General features: G+C 36.4%; 1 protein-coding gene across 5 annotated transcripts in view; it reads left to right on the forward strand.

Annotated features, from left to right (window-relative positions):
* Positions 1–23,584, forward strand: part of STK38L (serine/threonine kinase 38 like) — a 74,912-nt gene that overhangs the window by 37,596 nt on the left and 13,732 nt on the right. For 2 of the 5 annotated variants that reach the window (XM_079139406.1, XM_079139401.1), the window contains 4 exons: positions 9,391–9,535; positions 13,977–14,028; positions 16,031–16,153; positions 16,562–16,645. In XM_079139406.1, the coding sequence (XP_078995532.1) occupies positions 9,402–9,535; positions 13,977–14,028; positions 16,031–16,153; positions 16,562–16,645 (393 nt within the window). In that variant the 5' untranslated portion in view covers positions 9,391–9,401. Of the gene's footprint in view, positions 1–4,171; positions 4,251–9,390; positions 9,536–13,976; positions 14,029–16,030; positions 16,154–16,561; positions 16,646–23,584 lie in introns of those variants that run through there. The other 3 variants (XM_079139402.1, XM_079139403.1, XM_079139405.1) reach the window with 3 other exon arrangements.

Raw genomic sequence — 23,584 nt, forward strand, 5'->3', positions numbered from 1 at the left:
TGTTCCAGGATTATAGGCATGTGCTTGAAAGAATGGACATTTTTTTTAAGCTGTCTGAGGTCACCCTCCCAGTTATCTTAACTCCCTAAGGTCACCCTCCCAGTCATCTCAACTCCCTAAGGTCACCCTCCCAGGAATGGGAACAAAGCCCTTAAAGCTGTTCCAAGAAACAGCCCCAAACAGAGAATAAAAGGGTAAATTGAGCCAGATAGCCAGATAGTGATCAAACAGAATGATTACCAGAAACTATTGACCAGAATCTACGCCCTGTTGTAAAACATTGTGAAACATGTTGTATGTTATCAGCAAACCCAGACCCCCTTTGAAATTTCCCGGCAGCTTTGTCCCCCTTTTCCCTTTCATGTGCGACCCCTCCCGATGTGTGGTTTCTGCCTTTATAAACCTACAAGATTTTCTGCTAGGGACTCGACTCCTGGAGTTGGGTCCCAGCGCGCTGGAATAAACACCTCTTGCGGTTTGCATCAAGTGACGCCTCCTGCGGTTGATTGGGGTTGCCGTCCATCCATGGGACAGAGTTGGGGTTTCCTTTTTGGGGACCTTACATGCTACTTTACCCAGTTTAATTTTATTCTTAAAAAATAATTAGTCTTAATTTCCACTGACCATATTATTTAAAACAGATAAAATTTAGAAGAAAGTTCACAGTGTTGGAATGTTGTAAGCCCAGGGAAGCATGGCTTAGCTGACAAGGCAAAGGGAAGGATAGTTCTTTTGGGTATATTAGATATCTTCTTTGTTCGTGTCATTCATTCACACTCCTAGTACAGAGCCATAAATCTGGTATCTTAGAATTCTCAAGAACATCGTAATCTTTTTCTCTGACACATGCTCTCTGAAGGTTTCCTTAGGCTGTTAAATTCATGTCTATAGATTCTATAAATGTCTAAATATAAAAATCATACACATGAATAAAATAAAGATATCTTAAATTACATGTGCCTTATAAATTAATGCTTTTCCCCCTGTTGTATTGTTGTTTTACCTTTTAGTAATTCCTCCTTTACAAGCAACATTGAGATACTCACTCTGGACCCTCTCACCCTTCAATCCAGTTTTTCTGCTACTGTACTAAACCACGGGTTGCATTCTGAAATGCTGATTAGCAGCAGGCAGGTACTAAAATGAGTGAAGGAAATGCAAAGGAGAAAATTGGACCCTGGTGGGATATAGTAGTTTGAAGAAGCCCACTGTTTATGGCTTCAGTTATCTTTCTAGCTGAATAGATATGTAAAAATCAGAACTGTCAACAATGATGTTTTCATGTGAAATCTTTCAATTTCCAAACCACAGCACAAGCCAAACAAAACACGGCTGCAAACAACCAGTTTGTAAGCTCTGACTACTCATTACTGAGGCCTCTTAACCTGGCTTACACTCCTCTAGTCTAATCATTCCTAGCCTTTTTGCCATCCTTCCTCTCTCAGCATAATCCACCCAGAATGTAGATCAGATAAGATGTTAAGGCTGGTTGGGACTATTACATTAAAACAGTTAACTTTCTCAGAAAAGTTCTTGGTATTTGGGTAAACACTGTAACTGTCCTTAATTGACTGTTTTTCATTTAATTAAAAGTCTAGAATAACTCCCACTATGGTCAGGGTAATTTTTTAACATGGCCAAAAAGATACCTTATCATACCCTTATCTGCATTTCTCTCCTGATCATCTGCTGTTTCAAACACATATACTCAGTCTGTTCTGTGTGTCTGTCTGTTTTGTGCCTTACTGCAGCACCTCCTCTGCTGTGTCCATCTGACTGGTCAACTCTTTCTATAGTCTCCTCCCCCACAAGATTAAGTTCAAGCATCTCCTTCTGTTATTAAACCTTTGCCTACACTTTCTCTTAAAGAGCTGATTTCTTCCTGCTTTGTGTCCCCAAAAGGTTGTGAATTCCCTAAGGGCAGAAATTATGTTTTCTCCATCTCATAATCTCAGTACTTTGCATAGTGCTGGCACATAGGATAGGTCTACAGTGAACATTGGTTGTGATCCCACCGTTTAACGGTGAAGAGTTCTGCTCCCTCTAACGTTGAAGTTTGAACACCAGAGAAGCACGCCAAGGCAAGCATATTACGCAGGTTTTATTTAAAGGTAATAATACAGACTTCTCCCAGGAGCAAGAAGGGGGCCATGGCTCATGTTCTAAAGTCCCAAGAAGTGAGCGCACCCTACATCTTTTATAGGTTAAAGTCTCTTTTGTTCTCCAGTTCTCTCCCCACTTATCCTTCCTGCCTACAATGACTAGGCCCAGTTTTACATAAAGTGAGGAGCCATGGGCAGGGGGAGGGCCAAGGTGATTCAGTCAGGCAAGGGCCCAGGGGGCATTAATTAGCAGCTCCATGCTTGCAGTCCTTGATAAAGGCAAGTAAATTTGGTAATCAATGAGCTCCGGAGATCCTTGACATTCCATTCTTCCGGGGGCAGTCTCCAACTTACAGAGGCAGATGGCTTCAGGGCTTCATTTCCTCGATTTGACCTGATCCCCTATTTCTACACTAACTACCTGTCCTTAATTCTGGCTTCAGTTGGAGTAATAAAAGTAAGTTAGTGACTGAATTTCTTGTCCTTCAAGCTCTTCCTCAAAGAATAAAGAGGCTCTGGCTGCTGTGTCATTAGGGACTCAGCATATACAGTTCCGGTCTAAGGATTGGTAGCCCTGGGTATTGAAAGCAAATGAAGGAGGATACAAAAAGAAAAAGAAATGGAGACAGCTCTGAAGGATATGGAAGATAACAACCCCCAGGAAAAAGGGGAATAACTACCCCCAGACAATGGGTCCTGGGGAGAGAAGGAAAACAATGGACTTCGGAGTTGCACCATTTCCCAGCAACATTGGGCTTTGAACCTTAACAACTGTTCCCCCTGACTTGGGCTTTGAACTTGACCAACTATTCCCCCTGACTGCCCAGCGGAAGCATTCTGCTATGATTCAAGTCTCACTCAAACTCTATAAAAATCAGACCCCTGTTGTGACCAGTTACCATTTTCTCTCCTGAAAATGTGTCCCTCCAAAGCTTAACTCTGCCCCTTAATAAAAGGCATTGCTGAACTGTCAAGGTCTGTCCCCATTTGGGTTATTTTTGCTTCCAGATCTCAATGAATCAGCAGTGCTTTATTAAGCAACAGAGGGGCACATTTTCAAGAGGGAAAATGATGATGGGCTACAAGGGTCTGGGTTTTATAGGGTTTAGCATGGCCAGGTCATAGGAGAATTTTGTTGGCTGCTGATGGTGGACTTACTTCTGGCAGGGCTGGAGGGCAGGTAGGGGAATAGTTGTAGATAAGGGACATTCCCTGGGGCTTATTATACTGGGGACAGCTGGTTCAGCTATAGGTGGGGGCCAGGTCCTTCTGTCCCTTCAGTGCTCCCCCTATTTTCCATTCCTGCCTCCCCTCTGGCTGAGGCCTGGGCTGCTGTTTTATCCCATTGCAATGATAAAAGCTTCAGTTTACTACAGAAGTCTCCTCACACATGGCAGGAGAGTGAGTAGAACAATTGTAGATAAGGGACAGTCCCTGGGGCCTATTGTCCATATCCTTCAGACATTATAAGTAATGAATTTAGGAAGATTTTTTATACTGCAAGGCAATGTAGTTAGTAGCATTAAGCATACTCTGTCCTCTGAAAGGTAGTATGTGAAAACTACCTTTCAGTTAAATGGTTTCTTTTACCAGTCAGGTAAGGCAGTTATTTTCCCCTTTTGGAAGATTGATAGTAAGTGGTAGGAGACACCACATCTATTTATAGGTGGTCTAGGTGCCAGATTTGTTATCTCCTTTCCCCAGGCTTGATAAACTAAGGAATGTTGGGCTTAACTATTGGTAGTGTCTCCCTTAATGAATAGGGGAGTCTGGAGAAAACATGTGAACAGGAAATTCAAGGGCACCTAGTGTTGTTTTTATCATCCAGGAATTCTAGACTTGGAAATTGCATCCTGTTCTTTTTCTGGCTAAAGAAAGAGCTTTAATAAAAGACAAAGAACAGTGTTAAATTCATTAGAGGAATGAATTTGCAATATAACAAGTGCCAGTTATCTAGATAGTACTATGAAATAATTTGAGCACTACACAGTTTTGTTGGGTTTAAAAAATTGAAGTCTTATTTAATTTTGATTAAAAGGAAATTTTTTTCTTTTTTTTTTTTTTTTAAGCTAATCTCCAAAAAGGTACTATGTAATCAAGACTAAGGATGAAACACTGGCTTTTTCTGCATATCTGTCTCTAAGTAAGGTTTGTTTCTGACAGTTATAACACAATATCAAATGATCCTATAGTGTTTAACCCAAGCAAGATTACTATGTATGAAATACATATGTAGTTTAAAATTTGTCAAATTCAAGTTGAGTTACATTATTTATAGAATGCTTACTGGGTGCTCAGTATGTTCCCCATATGCTTTCATTATAAAGATGAATAGGTACAGATTTTGCTCTGATTATTGGAGTAATATATATATATATATGTGTGTGTGTAACAAAAATGGAAGGAACATATTAATCATGATTAAATTAGATAGTGTCTTAAAGTAATTTTTCATTACTTGACATCTTCTGGATTTTAGAGTAAAACTTACATTGTCTTATGATGGAAGAAACCCTATCTTCTGTTTACTTTTATAAAGACATCAGGTTTATAAGTATTCATCTAAAATGACCTCATTTATTTCTGTACTGATAATGCAGACAGTCTGTTGTTTGGAATTCCCTAACACTTTTTAAGTGTTTCATAAAAATGTCTCTTCAGGCTTTGTAAGGGACGGTGAGTAAAGAGTCCAAGGAGTTCCTGGAGAGGGGGCATCCTCAAGTCACGATTGGTGGGGTACATTATAGAAATTCATTATAGAAATAAATTTAAGGATACCACAATTAGAGGCAGATAGATTTATTTAGGAAAGCAGAGACATTGAAGGGAGAATGTGGGCCATCTCAAGAATAAGAGACATCTTTGGGGTTGTCAGGCTGTTCTTTTAAGGAAACTTGGTGAAGGGTGGGCATAGGAGAGTGTGGGGATGACCTTAATCTGTAGATCATTAGATAGTTCATGGTGATCTGGCAATTCTCAGGATCCTTACGTTGACATCTCCTCTGTGATCAGTAGATAACATTGGGAAAGTATGCTGTATCATAGGTTTTTTTTGGGAAAGTACCCTACATTGTAGATTTTGTATCTCCTTTTGTTCAATCTATTCTAAAAATACATACATTAGTAGGCTCATTTACAGTGTGCAGAGCAGTTTTCATAAGTGGGTGGATTTCCAGTAACTTTAAGATCGTGAGTGAATATTTATAGATTTTTCAGAAATTTGGGAGTTATAGACTTAGGAGGGAACACTGGCTTGGGGGTAAAGGTATGTGGAACTTTATCATAAGACTTGCAGATTAAAATTATATTTCCTTGTCCTCCTTTTGTCTCCTTTCTAGCTATCTTTTATTTCTTTTCTATCTTACCTCAGTTTTGCTCAGTGATATGTCAGCCATCTTCTGATCCACACAGTCCTGCTACGTTTTGGGAAACCCAGGTTAATATTGCCATTTCCTCCAGTAGTCAGGGGGCCCTGGGCAAGACAGTGATCAGTTCTTCTTCTTCTTTTTTTTTTTTTTTTTTTTTAACATTCAGCCTTACCCTTATGCCATTAAATATTTAAATTGAACAACAGTTCCATTTGTTTGGATGCCATGCTTACCAAGAAGTCTTCTAAAAGCAGTCTTCAGATCCTAATGAAGGTGCCTAGAGGAAATAGTGCATTTGCAACAAGATGTTCCTCTTACTTGATTTCTTATTGTCTAAATCAGTAAATTGGTAGTCTGTCTTGTATATTAACCTTTTGTGAACTTGTTTAGGATAAAGTAGCTGCCAGAGTTAGTTTGCTCTGAGACATTGTCAACTGAAGATTAGACCTTGCACCTTGGCAAACTGAGCAGGGCAGCCTGTTCTACAAGGCCTGTTGGCAGCCAGCCAGCCAGCTCCTTCCAAGGCCATATCTTAAGTTCATCATACATCTTCCCCCCCCCCCCCCCCCAGTTCCACAAGCATTACTTCTGAATCATATAACTCAGTAATTGATGTGTTATTTCTTTGTACTTTCTTTAAGAAGCTTTGTAAAAGGTTTTATTTTTCACTGTTAACTTTTTGAAAAGAATATATAAGCCTTGAACAATTATAGTTGAATCTTGACTGTTTTTTTCCTCCAGGCAAATCACTTTGAAAGTTCTCTTATCAGCTATCGATCTTCTGGACATTTCTCTTTTCATAAGTACCTGCCCACTACAAGAAATGCAGGGCAAATCAGAAAGCAGGTCTTTAGGTATTGCTCTTGGTTTGTTGAGAAAAGTAATAGCACTTGCTTACTAAAGTTTTTGAAGAGCAGCGTCTATAAACCTTAATCTTATATGTCTAAAAAAAGTTCTCTGGAATACTACTGCAAATTATATACCTGTCTCCCTTTTGAGGATTTAGGATGCATGTTTGCATATTAAAGATGCTGGGAAGTCTTAGGATAAGGAACTTGTTTAACTTTTTGTAATCCGTGTCTCTTAAATTTACTTTAATTCCTGTATTTTCAGCCTGTCTTCTTCCTCTCATCACCAAATCCCAACAACGAACATAATTTGGAAAATGTTTGCTATGTAACATTCCTGTTCCTCTTTTCCTTCCTTTGACTTTTCTACATCTGATCTTGAAACAGAGAACGTAAGCCTAAGGATTCTGAGATTTCTAAAAATGGTTTTGCGGCATTATCTTACAGAGTATTCAGCAAGAGCGGCTTAGTTCTTAAAAATCAATTGGCCATGATAATTGTTGAGTTTATTTTTTAAAATTTTTCACTGCTTTAATAATACTCATTATTGTTAAAGGATTTAAGGTAATCTAGGTGCCTGAATTGATATCTTGAATTTATGTTGTCAGATGCAATGCTGTTATGGTGACTGTTCAAAAATGCATCAGGGTTATAATGGAATACTATTCAGCCATAAAGAAGAATAATATTATGGCATTTGCAAATAAATGGATGGAATTGGAGAATATTATGCTAAGTGAAATAAGCCAATCCCAAAAAACCAAAGGCTGAATGCTTTCCCTGATAAGTGGAGAATGATATATAATGGGGGTGGAGGGTGGGGAATGAGAGAGTAATGGGGGAACTTTAGAATATGTAGAAGGAAATGAGAGGGAGGGGGTATGAAAAATGGTGGAATGAGACAGACATCATTACCCTATGTACATGTATGATTACCCGAATGGTATGAATCTACATTGTGTACAACCATAGAAACGAAATGATGTACCCCATTTGTGTACATGAATCAAAATGCAGTCTGTAAAAAATTAAAAGCTTAATAAAAATAATAAGAAAATGAAAAAAATGCATCAGGGAAAGTTCTTGCCCAGTGGTGCTTCTAGTTTAGAGAGATAAGTAAATGGAGTGATAAGCAGCAGTACTTGAGCTATAGAGGTACAAATGTATGTCTCTTCTGGTAGAGAACACTAGAGAAGCCACCACAGTAAGATATGAGCTAACAGGATTCCGGCAAACAGGGTATAGGATGTAACTGGTTCAGAGGTAGGTCATGGGAGGGCATGGAGGCATGCAAGAACCTTGGGGACTTTGGGGAAAGGAGTGAGTAGTGAGGGATAGCAGCAGACAAGACCAGAAAGACTGGTCAAAGTCCTGACTCCATAGTCCACTACCTTTGTGACTTTTTTCAGTTTCCTACTTAGAGAGCTATTGTAAGGACAAAATGGGAAGTGCTACTGTCTTAAGTCCTCAGGAGCAAAAAGGAGGAAGTCAATGAATAAAATATTATAAAGATCCTGAGATACTGGCATGAGTTGTGCTTTTTATCATGCTAAGCTAATTAAGCTAATTTGACTTGCTATAGTCAATGAGTAGCCATGAAAGACACAGTCATCTTTGTGTTAAAAGACAATTAAAGTAGTCTGCAGCGGAACAATTTTATAATGTCAATAGATTTAGTTTCAGACATAGTGAGCATAGTGAACTTGAAGTTCAAGCAGTGCATTAAGTATAAACCCATAAGACAATAATGGAACCTTGAGTTTACTGTGGTTAAATTATTTACTTTCAATCTGCACTTGACTTGCTGGACATTAAGGAACATGAGAAATCTCTCGTTCGTTCATTCTACCATCGTGGGGATCTAATTCAGTTCACATTCACATCCAGAGGTCTGTATCTTCGTGTAATTGGGGCATGGTGGGTGTTGAGCGGGAGGTGGCAAATTTGGGGGACTATTTTTCAGCTAAGAATGCAATTTTAGATGATCACTCTTGGCATGCTGAATCTTCTTGGGTATGGTTTGTTATGATCCTCATCAAGGTATACAAAAGCTTCTTTTAACATATGAACTGTTCTGGTTTTTGTGGTCCAGACATGACTTGTGGTAGGTAAGTAACTGTCTTGGGGTCAGTGCCCACCTACAGCAGACATGGGAGTTCAGTCTGTCCCCTGCAAAGTAGCCATTTTACTGTATTCCTTACTTATTTATTCAAATTATCTTCTTCAAACCAATACTTTGGTTGGTTTAGTGGTTTCTGAAAGTTGGCATTTGAACATCTTTAAGACAACGTAAGTCGCCCAGTTAAAGCCACAGAACTTCTAGTGTTACCTGGCTTGATTCATATCTTTGTTTCCTGCCTGTTCCTGCAGGCATTCATTTCATTTGAAAAGGAAATGGACCTCATCTCATCTGGAGAAGTATGATGCACCTTGTTGAAGTACAGTCTGGAATGATGTAGAATTAAGAATGAAAGGGGACAGTTATAACCCCGTCTAGAGGGGCCAATTTTTAGCAAATTTCTCCTAAATTAGCTTATGCCTATATGAATAACTTTAGACTGGTGCTTGCACACATATTTGATACAACATCCATGTTTCATACAATTTATGTGGCAGAAGCTACTTCTTACTATTTAAATTACATTAACTCATAGAAGACTTATATTTATCAGGGATGCAACTATAACTATTAGCAAAATCTTGTAAATTTTATTTAGTCATCAATAAGTCAGCAAAATGGACTGAAGTTTTGTGGTTTTGGATGTTGAATATGACTTTTTGTGTGTGTCTATATTATGTGTGCACTGCCACTGGTACTTCTTTATTATAATTCATCCCTGTTTTTGCCAATGCTAAATTAATTTCTCTTACTTTGGGAATAGTGCTTTCTTTTCTTTCTTTTTTTCTTTTTAACTTTGTATTATTTATAATATGAAATATTTGGATATGTTAACTGTTAGAGTAGAATTTTTCTTAGAATTAAATATTTCTAGAGTTTGTTATAAGGAATAGAGCTTTTTTTTTTTTTTTTCTTTTTAACCAAAGAATTTGTTTTTTAACGTGTCGTTTCAGTTTCTGTTACTATGGCAATGACAGCAGGGACTACAACAACCTTTCCTATGAGCAACCATACCCGGGAAAGAGTGACTGTAGCCAAACTCACATTGGAAAATTTTTACAGCAATCTAATTTTACAGCATGAAGAAAGAGAAACCAGGTATAGTAAAGGCTGGTTGAAATTTTGTTCAGTTAAATGAACTATTATGCTGTAAGTGAACTGTAATCAGGTTTTTTCATTAATCTGAATATTACAGATCCCTTTATGCTGTTTTTATGTTTTCTGCACCAACAGTGCATCTAGTTACTTGTTTTATTTTCACAAAACAATTTTCTGGGGTATCCATAGCCTTACGCACTCAAATACCTATATCATGTGTTAATCAATAAATTATGGTATATCAAGGGCTGGGGATATAGCTCAGTGGTAAAGTGCCCCTGTCAGTCTCCAGTACTCAAGGAACTGAAAAAAAAAAGAGAGAGATTACTTTTGACTAAGACAATTGAGAATAGTTCATAATGGTAGTGGCATTTAAACAGGGCTCTGAAGGAAGAATACTATTTATACCTACATAAAAGGAAGGAAAAAGAGGTACAAGAGCAGGAGGAGGGATATTAGAGATAGAAGAAATCACTGTCAGGTCAAGCAATGTCCAATTTAGGCTCAGGCACAGGATGTGCTAGATTTCAACATCCTAGGAGCCTCAGATGCTTTGTTAATGTGGCTGTTCTCTTGATGATGGAAAGCCTTGAAGATTTTTGAGCAGTGATCACAAATATTTCTCTAAAAGAGAACTTTAACTGTGATACACAGAATGGATGAACGGAAGTGGGAAATTAGAAATAGGAAAGGTTAGTGACGCAGTTCCAGTAAACGGAAAAGCAGTTTGAATTAGGATTGACAACAATAGAGAAGAACTGACAAATAAAAAGATTGATAGAGTATAGCAACAAAGTGTGAGGGAGATAAGTCAGTGCTAGCCCAGAAATTTACTGCCTTTGCAGACCAGAGTGGTGTAATTTTGTGAAACAGAACTAGATAAGAGTCAGATTTTAGACAGGTTTAACTGTGGATTAGATACAGTTGAGGAAAGAATTAGTGAACTAGAAAATCAAGGAAAATAAAGCCTAAGCATTCAGAAGTTGATTTTAGAGAGACAGCATAGGAATATATGAAGGAGAATTAAGAAACATGGAGACTAATAAGAAGAGCTGACATATCTCTAAAGGTCCTAAAGGAAGAAAGGAGCAAGATTGGAACAGAAGCTAGCAAAACCTTGAGAGTTCACAAATAGCAGAAATTCCCAAATATTCAAAAGGAAAATGATCACAAATAGAAAGAATATCCAAATGGCTAATGCCTGGATAAATCTCAACAACTGTTGTACAGATGCTTCCTTACTTAGAGATGGTTTGACATGAGTTTTCAGCTTTATGGTTGTGTGAAAGTGATACACATCCAGTAGAAACTAGAGTTTGGATTTTGCATTTTGATCTTTAGACTAATGATATGTGATTTGATACTCCCTCATGATGCTCCCAGTCAGCCACACCATGACAAGGGTAAACAACCAGCGTTCTATGTATAGTATGTCCCCATGACGTTCAGTAGGTAAGGTGCATTAAGTGCATTTTTAGCCAGGCATGGTGCCACACACCTGTAATCCTAGAAGCTCAGGAGACTGAGGCAGGAGAATTGAAAGTTCAAAGCCAACCTCAGCAAAAGCAAGACACTTAGCAACTCGGTGAGACCCTGTCTCTACATAAAATACAAAATAGAGCCAGGGATGTGACTCAGTGGTCGAGTGCCCCTGAGTTCAATTCCCGGTACCCCCCCCAAATGCCTTTTTAACTTATGATATTTTCAATTTATGAAGGGTTTATTGAGATGTATTCATATCAGAACTCAAACAACTGTATACAGCCACAAAAAAATGGCAATAAGGTCTTCTGCATTTAATAATTAAAATATTTTCTAGTGATAGAATATAGGTCAAAAGAGAAATAATTGGAATTAAAGATCTTTGTAGAAAGGGAATAAAGATGAACTTCAGTCTTTAGCCAATTAAGTATATATGTTGTAATTTCTAAGGTAACCACTAACCTAGAAAAAAGTTTGTAATTTCCAAAATAGTAGAAGGAAAAAATGACATGAGATAAAATATCAATTCAAAAGAACACAAAACAAGAAAAATGGAATTACTAAGAACTTCAAAATTGAAATGACAAAATAGGAAGGACAAAACAGTTTAGGAGGAAATCCAAGTATATCAGTAAATGTAATTAAAATTGATAGAGTTGGATGGTCACGGGAGAGTTAATAAAGTAAAAGAGAACCAAGAAAAGAAAGACCTATGTATTTTCAAAAAGCCGGCACTTAAGGTTGTTCTTCATAATTTAAAAAATTTTTTGCTGAAAATTTAAAGTGATTCAGTCTTGCCCTTTATTCCCAAAGGAAAGAATAAAATTATATGCTTTATTAAAAAAAAAAAGCAGATTCAACTTGGTGCCATGGAAGACAAATTAGCTAGTCAGCTCATGTTTTTTAAAAGCATATACTTTAAGAAAACTTGTGATATCTGTTGGAGACCTAATTGGATAAATGCATAATTCTAATAAAGTCTTTATCAAAGTATGAGTGTTTTAAAGGGAAAGCTATTTTGAAAGAAGTATGAGTACCTTATCTGTTTAGATATGGTGGAAATGGATAAGTTACTGTTATCTCTTCCTAGAATAAGGAGGGATTTTATGAAGTTTAAGACTTAGCTGGAATCTAGGAGAAGAGGGGCAGAGGTTGATTTGACAGAGAATAAAGTCGCTTGTATACTGATAGTCCTTCCCAGAACAATGGTACTATAACTCTTTTCTGCAGAGAAAACTTGAAATCATTCACCAAGCAACTCAGAAGTGCCTTGCTTGCTGGCAGGTACAGAATCTGATGTTAGAGGCTTATTCCATTCTAAGGAATGGCTCCTGGGGGAAAAAATATGTGAACAAAAGAAAAAAATCACTGTGATGGGCACTTCAGTAGGTATCTATGACAAGTGGGGGAAAGTGTGTGAATGGAGAATATCATATTAGGTTTCATCTTCTCCCTGGGGTGCTGATTTACCAACAGGCTTTAGGTACTTCTGTTATAAATTTTTCATAGGATGGGGCTGGGGTTGTGGCTCAGTGGTAGAGCACTTGCCCAGCATATATGAGGCACTGGATTTGATTCTCAGCCCCACATATAAATACATGAATAAAATAAAGCTCTATCAACATTTTTTTAAAAAATTAAAAATAAATAAATTTTCCATAGGAAAAAGGAATTTAATGATGGTTTAAGAAAGAAATTACTTTTAAATATATCATCATAAATAGTAAATCCAAAAATTAAGAAAAAATGTATATGATAGTTTTCAGTCAACCCTTAACATTCATTTGAGCAAATCCTGAAATGTTAGTCTTATTCTGGCACACTCCAAAACTAATTAGGACAAGTCCTCCCAGATTTATATTTAGGAAAAACCAATACAATAGAAATGAAATACTGTTTACTTGGAAATGAGTTGCAAGATGTGTCCCAAAGTCATCCCTCCAGTTACTTTATCCACATACCTCCCCACATTGCAAATGCTTGGCTTAACTGAATTCAAGGGTGCCATTTTAAAATTTTTTTGTAGTTGTAGGTGAATATCATGCCTTTATTTGTTTATTTTTTTTTATACAGTATTAAGCATCAAACCCAGTGACTCACACATGCTAGGCAAGCAGTCTGCCACCGAGCTACAGCCCCAGCCCCAAGGGTACTGTTTTATAAAATGAATAATTGAATTTGGCTATTCCTAAAGAAGAAAATATTCTGAAAGTGGGTTATTACATATATACATACATGACTTTCCAATTTCCAAAGAATTTTAATAATATAAAATATATTCAGTTGCATTGAACATCTTTCCTTTTTGTTGTAACTATTAACTCATATTAATTGTATAGATTTTAATGAATTTCACTGACATTTCAATAAATGTATATATCATGCTTTTGAACATCTTTACTTGATTAGGAAAATTGAGTTTAAAATGAAGGACCAACAAGCTCATTTTGCTAAAAAATGTTAGAACCAGGATTCAAATGGAGATATCCACCTTAAATTTTTATACTTTTAGCATTGTTATCTTTTTATTCTTTTATTAGAATCACTGAGAAATATTAATGATTTGGGTAGATTGTACATTAAATAATAGAGTGTTTCACAATAGTACAGTAATCACCTTTGCCAACAGTCATTTAGGCAAGAAAGTGAAGTGAGCTATAAAAATAGAGCTTACAGCTGGGGAATGTGGTTCAGTGGTAGAGCACTTGCCTGTCAGGCACAAAGCCTTAGGTTCAGTCCCCATCACTGAAAAAAAGAAGTAAAACTTAGTCCAATATGGGAAGCTAAATCTAAATTAATATTTTGAGAAAGAAAATTATTCTTAGTTATTTGATCCAACTTGAAAGATTTTCTTAACATGGCAATCTGAAGCAGTTAATTTGAATAAGTAAATGTTTTTCTTAAAAGGGAATAGTTGGGAACATGCTTAAAATTCTAATTATTTTTTTCTTTTGAAAAGGCAGAAGAAATTAGAAGTGGCCATGGAAGAAGAAGGATTAGCAGATGAAGAGGTAATGTATTTTGTTACCTGTAATTACTATATGAAAGTAATCTCATTGATTTTTTTTTTTTTCATTTGTCAGTATCAGCTGATTTTTAACAACATAGATTTCATCATTTGAATATGAACTTCCTTTGTTTATGAAATGGTATAATCAGGTCATCTTTTCCATTGAGATTAGACAAGTTTCTTTAACTATACCTAAATGTATTCTGTTTTATAATCTATAATAATTATCATTCAAAATTCTTATTCAGAATTATCATTCAAAATTCTTAACATTTATTCGTCACTAAATATTTTAAACTTCTTTAAGGACATGATGCTATAGTGACACCAAGTGGCCTTTAAAAAAATTATAGTCTTAAAATTTAAAACAAGCTAATTTGGGGGGTCGTCTTTTACTAGTAATTCAGGCTTTTAAAATTATTCAAAAGGTATTTTTGAACACCTACTGTGTTCAAAAAAGGTTGCTGGCATTGCATTTTATGTAAAAAGAAGCAAAAATAGTTTTTACTGTTGCTCTAGGATCCACTTGTGTTTTTGTAATTTTGTAATTATTAATGTCATTTTAAACTGCATTAAACTGATTTCTAAAAGATTAAAATCACACTAATCCCATAATTAGGGCAGTATTTTAAAAACTAATATATAGGTACTAGATCTAGATGCCTTTTTGGTAATCAGAGTAATGATTACTATATCTTTGTTTTAATAACTTCTCTTATCTCGTGACTTCTTATCAAAAGAAAAAATTCTCCTTCATTGTTGTCTACTTACTTTTTCCATAATATCACTGGATTTGTAATCAGTATTTGATGTAAAAAAGGACACTAGGCAAAGCTTTTCAATTTGTACACTTGACTTATTTTCACAGTGTCATAATTTCTACCATTGATATGTCTGGTGTTTAACATTATTCAGCTGCCTGAATTGAGGACATAATCTCTTAATTTCTTCTGTTTATCTTAACTTTGTAAGAGGTATCAGAATTCCATTGTAATGATGATACACATTTACATAGTTCTAATTAATCATTAACCTAACTCTTTCAAATACATATACAGGATGAGGAAGAGACAATTCAGAGGTTATACCTTGAGCTTCATTTAGGAGCAATATTTCTGGTCATTTTGATCTATCTTCCTTTCTCAGCTGAACAACTGAAAGCATGGCAGCATTCAGTTGAAGATGAGCAGTTGAGTTTTTTCACTGATTTTTGTTTATTTTTCATCCTGTGTTACTTCTATTAGGAACTATGTCAAAACCAGAATTTTTTTGGATGAGGGAAAAAGGAGGTTTAGAACAATGAAATAAATACCTGTCTCAAATGGAACCTTTGGATATTTTAAAATGTTGCTTATTAGTCCTATTTTTTTATGATCTTTATATAATCAATTTATGAAATTATTTATTTGAATATTTTAATGTCTTATAATTTGTTTTGCAATTTCATATTTTCAGGACATAGTGTGCCAAGCCTCAGGTTATTAAAATTTATTCAAGAATAAATTCTATCCTAAGTAAATCTCTATGGAAACTCTGCTTTTGTGTGATTTTGGTATCATAAATCTCAGTAGTTGTGGCAGAGCAACCCTGGAAATTAGAGAATTCAATCAAAATGGATTTTCTGACAGAATAACAATTGGTATCAGAGTACTGGCATTTTCAAAAGTTTAATTTTATTTATGAATTAAGTTAGCATATTAATGAAAGAATGAATTATATATATGTATACGTATATATAATATTAGATGAACTAGTTAAGGTAAATGTATTATGGAGTCTGTTTCAAGAGTGAAGATTTCTCATTGTTAAAAAATAGTTTTCCTAAGATAATTTTATCTTTCTGCAGTTAGTAAACACTTGACTTTGGTAAATAAATTATAGCACTAGTATGTAATATTTAAGATACCTATCCTTATTTTTATGTGTATCATCTTTTAATACTGTAAGTACCTTTGAAAAAACCTGATTATAAATTATCCTTTTAAATTATCTTTTTTCAATAGAAAAAGTTACGCCGATCACAACATGCTCGAAAGGAAACAGAGTTTTTACGGCTCAAGAGGACCAGGCTTGGCTTGGATGACTTTGAGTCTCTGAAAGTTATAGGAAGAGGAGCTTTTGGAGAGGTGAACTGCTCTGTTGAAGCCACCACTGTTGAAATATATGTTCTAAGTTAGTTTAAAATGTCTATTAAAACATAAAATTTCTAAAATCCCACAAATGGCAAATAACCAGCTTCCTTCAAAGGAACCTCCTTAATTCAACCACTATTGAATTAATAGTCGTGACTGTGTGTGTGTGTTTATGTGTGTGTGTTTATGTGTTTATTTATTTTTACTGGGGATTGAATCCAGGGACACTATATCACTGAACCATAACCCCAGTCATTTTTATTTTTTATTTTGAGACACGATCTCCCTAAGTTGCCCAGGTTGGCCTCAAATTTGTAATCCTCCTGCCTCAGCCTTCTGAGTAGCTGGGATTACAGGCATGTATCACCATGCTTAACTGTAATACATATTTTTGTATTCTAGGTACGACTGGTTCAAAAGAAAGATACAGGACATATCTATGCAATGAAGATATTGAGAAAGGCTGATATGCTTGAAAAAGAACAGGTATGGATTCTTTTACACTTGCATTGTAAAGGAACATTCATTTCTAAGAGGTTAGGGCAATGTTTATATTGGAATTTCTAAAAATAAATCTGTCTTAATATATAATGGATTAATTTTTGATAGCCTATTAGTGTTTTTCAATTATTTATTTATTTATATTTTGGTGGTACCAGGACCAGAGCCCAGGTATACTCTACCTCTGAGCTACATTCTCAATCCTTTTTGTTTTCTCTGGAGACAAGGTTTCACAAAATTATTGAGGATCTTTTCCAGTTGCTGAGACTAACCTTGAATTTAATATCCTCCTGCCTCAGCCTCCTGAGTTGCTGGGATTATTGGCACATACCACCATGCCCAGCTCAATTCTTTTTTTTTTTTTTTTTTTTTTAATATATTTTTATTGTAAACAAATGGAATACATGTTGTTTCTGTTTGTACATGGAGTAACAGCATACCATTTGCGTAATCAAACATTTACATAGGGTAATAATGTTTGATTCATTCTGTTATTTTTTTCTGCCCCCCCACCCCTCCCACCCCTCTTTTCCCTCTATACAGTCCCTTCTTCCTCCATTCTTGCCCCCCTCCAACCCCCCATTATGTGTCATCATCCACTTATCAGCGAGATCATTCTTCCTTTGGTTTTTTGAGATTGGCTTATCTCACTTAGCATGATATTCTCCAATTTCATCCATTTGCCTGCAAATGCCATAATTTTATTATTCTTTATAGCTGAGTAATATTCCATTGTGTGTGTGTATATATATATATATATATATATATATATATATATCACAGTTTCTTTATCCATTCATCAATTGAAGGACATCTAGGTTGGTTCCACAATCTGGCTATTGTGAATTGAGCAGCTATGAACATTGATGTGGCTGTATCTCTGTAGTATGCTGATTTTTAAGTCCTTTGGGTACAGGCCGAGGAGTGGGATAGCTGGGTCGAATGGTGGGTCCAATCCAAGTTTTCTAAGGAATATCCACTGCTTTCCAGAGTGGCTGCACTAACTTGCAGCCCCACCAGCAATGTATGAGAGTACCTTTTCCCCCACATCCTCTCCAACACCTATTGTTGGGCTGGGGATATAGCTCAGTTCGTAGAGTGCTTGCCTCACAAGTACAAGGCCCTGAGTTCAACCCCCAGCACCCCAAAAAAAAAAAAAAAATAGTTTCCAACACCTATTGTTGCTTGTATTCTTGATAATCACCATTCTAATTGGGGTGAGATGGAATCTTAGTGTAGATTTGCATTTCTCTTATTACTAAAGATTTGCATTTCTCTTATTACTAAAGATGGTGAACATTTTTTCATATGTTTGTTGATTGCTTGTAGATCTTCTTCTGTGAAGCGTCTGTTCATATCCTTAGCTCATTTGTTGATTGGGTTATTTGTATTCTTCGTGTAGAGTTTTTTGAGTTCTCTATATATTCTGGAAATTAGTGCTCTATCTGAAGTATGAGTGGCAAAGATTTTCTCCCACTCTGTAGGCTCTCTCTTCGCATTGCTGATAGTTTCCTTTGCTCAGAGAAAGCTATTTAGTTTGAATCTATCCCAGTTATTGATTCTTGCTTTTATTTCTTGTGCTATGGGAGTCCTATTAAGGAAGTCTGATCCTAAGCCAACAAGTTGAAGATTTGGACCTACTTTTTCTTCTATAAGATGCAGGGTGTCTGGTCTGATTTGAAGGTCCTTGATCCATTGTGAGTTGATTTTTGTGCAGGGTGAGAGATAGGGGTTTATTTTCATTCTGTTGCATATGGATTTCCAGTTTTCCCAGCACCATTTGTTGAAGAGGCTATCTTTTCTCCATTGCATATTTTTGGCCTCTTTGTCTAGTATGAGAAAATTGTATTTATTTGGGTTTGTGTCCGTGTCCTCTATTCTGTACCATTGATCTACCTGTGTATTTTGGTGCCAGTACCATGCCATTTTTGTTACTATTGCTTTGTAGTATAGTTGAAGTTCTGGTATTGTGGTACCCCCGTTTCATTCTTCCTGGTAAGGATTGCTTTAGCTATTCTGGGTTTCTTATTCTTCCAAATGAATTTCATGATTGCTTGCTCTATTTCTGTAAGGTATATCATTGGGATTTTAATTGGAATTGCATTGAATCTGTATAGCACTTTTGGTAGTATGGCCATTTTGACAATATTAGTTCTGCCTATCCAAGAACATGGCAGATCTTTCCATCTTCTAAGGTCTTCCTCAATTTCTTTCTTCAGTGTTTTGAAGTTTTCATTATAGAGATCTTTTACCTCTTTGGTTAGATTGATTCCCAAGTATTTTATTTTTTTTTTTGAGGCTATTGCAAATGGAGTTGTTTTCTTCATTTCCCTATCAGATGTTTCATCACTTGAGTATAAAAATGCTTTAGATTTATGCATGTTGATTTTATAGCCTGCTATTTTGCTGAATTCATTGATGAGGTCTAGAAGTTTTCTGGATCCTCTAAATAGAGAATCATGTCACCAGTAAATAGTGACAGCTTAAGTTTCTCTTTTCCTATTCGTATCCCTTTAATTTCTTTAGTCTGCCTAATTGCTATGGCTAGAGTTTCGAGGACAATGTTGAATAGAAGTGGTGAAAGAGGACATCCCTGTCTTGTTCCCATTTTTAAAGGAAATGATTTTAGTTTTTCTCCATTAAGAAGGATGTTGGCCATGGGCTTAGCATAAATAGCCTTTACAATGCTCAGGTATGTTCCTACCATGCCTATTTTTTTTCTAGTGTTTTGAGCATGAAGGGGTGTTGTATTTTGTTGAATGCTTTTTCTGCGTCAATTAAAATAACCATATGATTCTTATCCTTAAGTCTACTGACATGATGGATTACGTTTATTGATTTACAGATGTTAAACCATCCTTGCATTCCAGGGATGAACCCCACTTGATTGTGGTGCACGATTTTCTTAATATGTTTTTGGATACAGTTTGCCAATATTTTGTTAAGGATCTTTGCATCTATTTTGATAAAGGATATTGGTCTAAAATTTTCTTTCCTTGATGTGTCTTTTCCTGGTTTGAGTATGAAGGTGATATTAGCTTCATAGAATGAGTTTGGTAGGGTACCCTCTTTTTCTATTTCCTGTAATACTTTGAGAAGTATTGGAATGAGATCTTCTTTGAAGGTCTTGTAAAACTCGGCTGAGAATCCCTCTGGTCCTGGACTTTTCTTGGATGGTAGGTTTTTAATGGCTTCTTCTATTTCATTGCTTGATATTGATCTGTTTAAATTGTGTATGTCCTCCTGGTTCAGTTTGGGAAGATCATATGTCTCTAGAAATTTGTCAATGTCTTCGGTAGTTTCTATTTTGTTGGAATACAGATTTTCAAAGTAGCTTCTCATTATGTTCTGTATCTCAGTGGTGTCTGTCATGATATTTCCTTTTTCATCACGAATTTTAGTAATTTGAGTCTTCTCTCTCCTTCTCTTTGTTAGTGTGGCTAAGGGTTTGTCTATTTTGTTTACTTTCTCAAAGAACCAACTTTTTGTTTTGTCAATTTTTTGAATTCTTTCTTTTGTTTCAATTTCATTGATTTCAGCTCTGATTTTAAGTATTTCCTGTCTTCTACTACTTTTGCTGTTATTCTGTTCCTCTTTTTCTAGGGCTTTGAGCTGTAATGTTAGGTCATTTAGTTGTTGACTTTTTATTCTTTTCTGGAATGCGCTCCATGCAATGAATTTTCCTCTTTAGTACCACTTTCATAGTGTCCTAGAGATTTTGATATGTTGTATCGTCATTCTCGTTGACCTCTAAGAATTTTTTTATCTCTTCCCTGATGTTTTCTGTTACCCATGTTTCATTCAATAGCATATTATTTAGTCTCCAGGTGTTGGAGTAATTTCTCTTTTTTATTTTGTCATTGATTTCTACTCAGTCCATTATGATCCGATAGAACACAAGGCAGTATCTCTATTTTTTTGCATTTCCTAAGGGCTGCTTTGTGGCATAACACATAGTCTATTTTCGAGAAGGTTCCATGTGCTGCTGAGTAGAAAGTGAATCTGCTCGTTAATGGATGGAATATTCTATATATGTTTATTAAGTCTAGGCTATTGATTGTGTTATTGAGTTCTATGGTTTCTTTGGTTGGTTTTTGTTTGGAAGATCTATCTAGTGGTGACAGTGGTGCGTTAAAGTCACCCAGAATTATTGTGGTGTGGTCTGTGTGATTCCTAAAATTGAGAAGGATTTGTTTGATGTACATTGTTGCAACATTGTTAGGGGCATAAATATTTACGATTGTTATGTCTTCCTGATTTATGGCTCCCTTAAGCAGTATGAAATGTCCTTCTTTATCCCTTCTGACTAACTTTGACTTAAAGTCCACTTTATCTGATATAAGGATGGTAACCCCCGCTTTTTTACTAAGTCCATGTGCGTGGCAGGTTTTTTCCCATCCTTTCACCTTTAGTCTGTGGATGTCTTTTTCTATAAGATGAGTCTCTCGCAGGCAGCATATTGTTGGGTCTTTCTTTTTAATCCATTCTGCCAGTCTATTTCTGTTGATTGATGAGTTTTGTCCATTAATGTTCAGGGTTATTATTGAGATATGATTTGTATTCCCAGTCATTTGGCTTATTTTTGGTTTTTAAGTTGGCTTGGTTTCTCCTTTGGTTTTTCTCTAAGGTAGTTTCTCCCTTTGCTGAGCTACATTGTTGTTTTTCATTTCCTCCTCATGGAATATTTTGCTGAGAACATTCTGTAGTGCAGGCTTTCTATTTGTAAATTCTTTTAACTTTTGTTTATCATGGGAAGGATTTTATTTCATCTTCAAATCTGAAGGTTAGTTTTGCTGGGTATAGGATTTTTGGTTGGCAACCATGTTCTTTCAGAGCTTGAAATATGTTGTTCCAGGCCCTTGTAGCTTTTAGAGTCTGGGTTGAGAAGTCGGCTTCTATCCATATTGGTCTCCCCTATATGTAATCTGTTGCTTTTCTCTCAGGGACTTCAAAATCCTATCTTTATTTTGTACGTTAGGCATTTTCATTATAATGTGCCTTGGTGCGGATCTGTTGTGATTTTGTGCATTTGGTGTTCTATAAGCCTCTTGTATTTGATTTTCCATTTCATTCTTCAGGTTTGGGAAATTTTCTGATATTTTTTCATTGAATTGGTTGTTCATTCCTTTGGTTTGTATCTCTGTGCCTTCCTCAATCCCAATAATTGTTGTTTTTCATTTCTTCCTCATGGAATATTTTGCTGAGAACATTCTGTAGTGCAGGCTTTCTATTTGTAAATTCTTTTAACTTTTGTTTATCATGGAAGGATTTTATTTCATGTTCAAATCTGAAGGTTAGTTTTGCTGGGTATAGGATTCTTGGTCTTTTCATGATGTCCCATAGTTCTCGGAGATTCTGTTCATGATTTCTTACCATCTTCTCTATTTGGGCAACTTTATTTTCGAGACTAAATATATTGTCTTCATTGTCTTAGGTTCTGTCTTCCAAGCGGTCTAGTCTTTTGGTGATGCTTTCCATTGAGTTTTTTATTTGGTTTATTGTTTCCTTCATTTCAAGGATTTCCGTTTGTTTGTTTTGTTTTTTTTGGTTTTTTTTGAGAATCTCTATCTCTTTGTTGAAATGATCTTTTGCTTCCTGCAGTTGCTCTTTCAGCTTATTGGTATTATCATTCATTGCCTGCATTTGCTCTCTTATCTCATCCTTTGCTTCGCAAACTATCTTAATCATGCATAATCTGAAGTCCTTTTCTGATATTTCTTCTAACCTACTGTCATTGGATTCTATTAATATAGAATCTGGATTTGTTTGGATCATTTTCTTCCCTTGTTTTTTCATGTTGTTCATGTATCTTGCCCTCTAGCAGTGCAGATCTGGGGTATTACAGATTTCCCCCTACAGGCTTATAGTGGCTCTATAGGTTTCCAAAACCCTTTCTTTAAGGGGAGATCAATATTATCAGTGCCCAATTCAGACACTATGCAATCCTAGACCAAATAGCTCCTTGAGGACAATAACAAAATTGTCCTAGTAAACAGAAGAAGTTCAAATATTATGTTCGGTAAAACAAACAGATTTGCAATAAGATCTGCAGTTTCTAATGGAGGACAAAGAGGATGCAGAGGGATGTAGAATGTGGCTGTTAATGGGATAAGAAAAGAATATACAGAAGTTCTAGAAAATAGAAAGGGTGAGAGTGTAATCAAAAGAAATCGGATGTTAGCAGGCAAAAAAGGGAGAAAGAGACTGAGAGAAGAGGTTAACAAAAGGAAAAGAGAGCAAGAAAAGTAAAGAAATAAAAACTTAAATTTTTTCAGTAAGGAGAAAAAAGAAACTCTACAGTATAATAGTCATATACTAATGAAACCTCCCAGTGTTCAGTAGCCTGATGCTTGAGAGGTACCTGACAATGAGCTTCAAGCCTCCAGCAGGTGTCTCAGGATGGGATTTGCCCACCTAAAGATTGGAGATAAGGCTTCCAGGATAATCCAAGATGGCCTCTCTGGCTTCGAAATGTGTTGGCAAATGGGGAGCTGCAGCTCAGGGTGTGGACATGGTCGGCTGGAGGTCCTGGAGGCGGGATGCGGTTGGTCTGGCAGGGGTCCTGGAGGTCTGGTGTGTCTGGTGTGGTTGCGGGATCCTGGAGTCCAGGTGCAATCAGTCGGTCTGGGGTCCCGGTGATAGGGCACAGTCAGTTGGTCTGGGGGTCCTGGCAGCAGAGAGCAGTCAGTTGATGTGAGGGCCCCAGAGGCAGGGACTGATCGGTTGGGCTGAGGGATCCTGGAGACAGGGCTCAGTCAGTCTGGCTAGGGGTCCTACAGGGCCTGGCTGTTGTCTCAAAATGGCGGCAGCCACGTGTAATCAAACCTGCAGGTACTGTCACAGTGAAGTTCCAGGCAACAGCAGGCAGCTGGTGCTCCACTGGCGGTGGGCGATCAGTTTGCTGACTGTTGTCAGATGATTGGA

Source organism: Sciurus vulgaris, assembly GCF_902686455.1.
Source record: "Sciurus vulgaris genome assembly, chromosome: 5".
Lineage (NCBI taxonomy): Eukaryota > Metazoa > Chordata > Mammalia > Rodentia > Sciuridae > Sciurus > Sciurus vulgaris.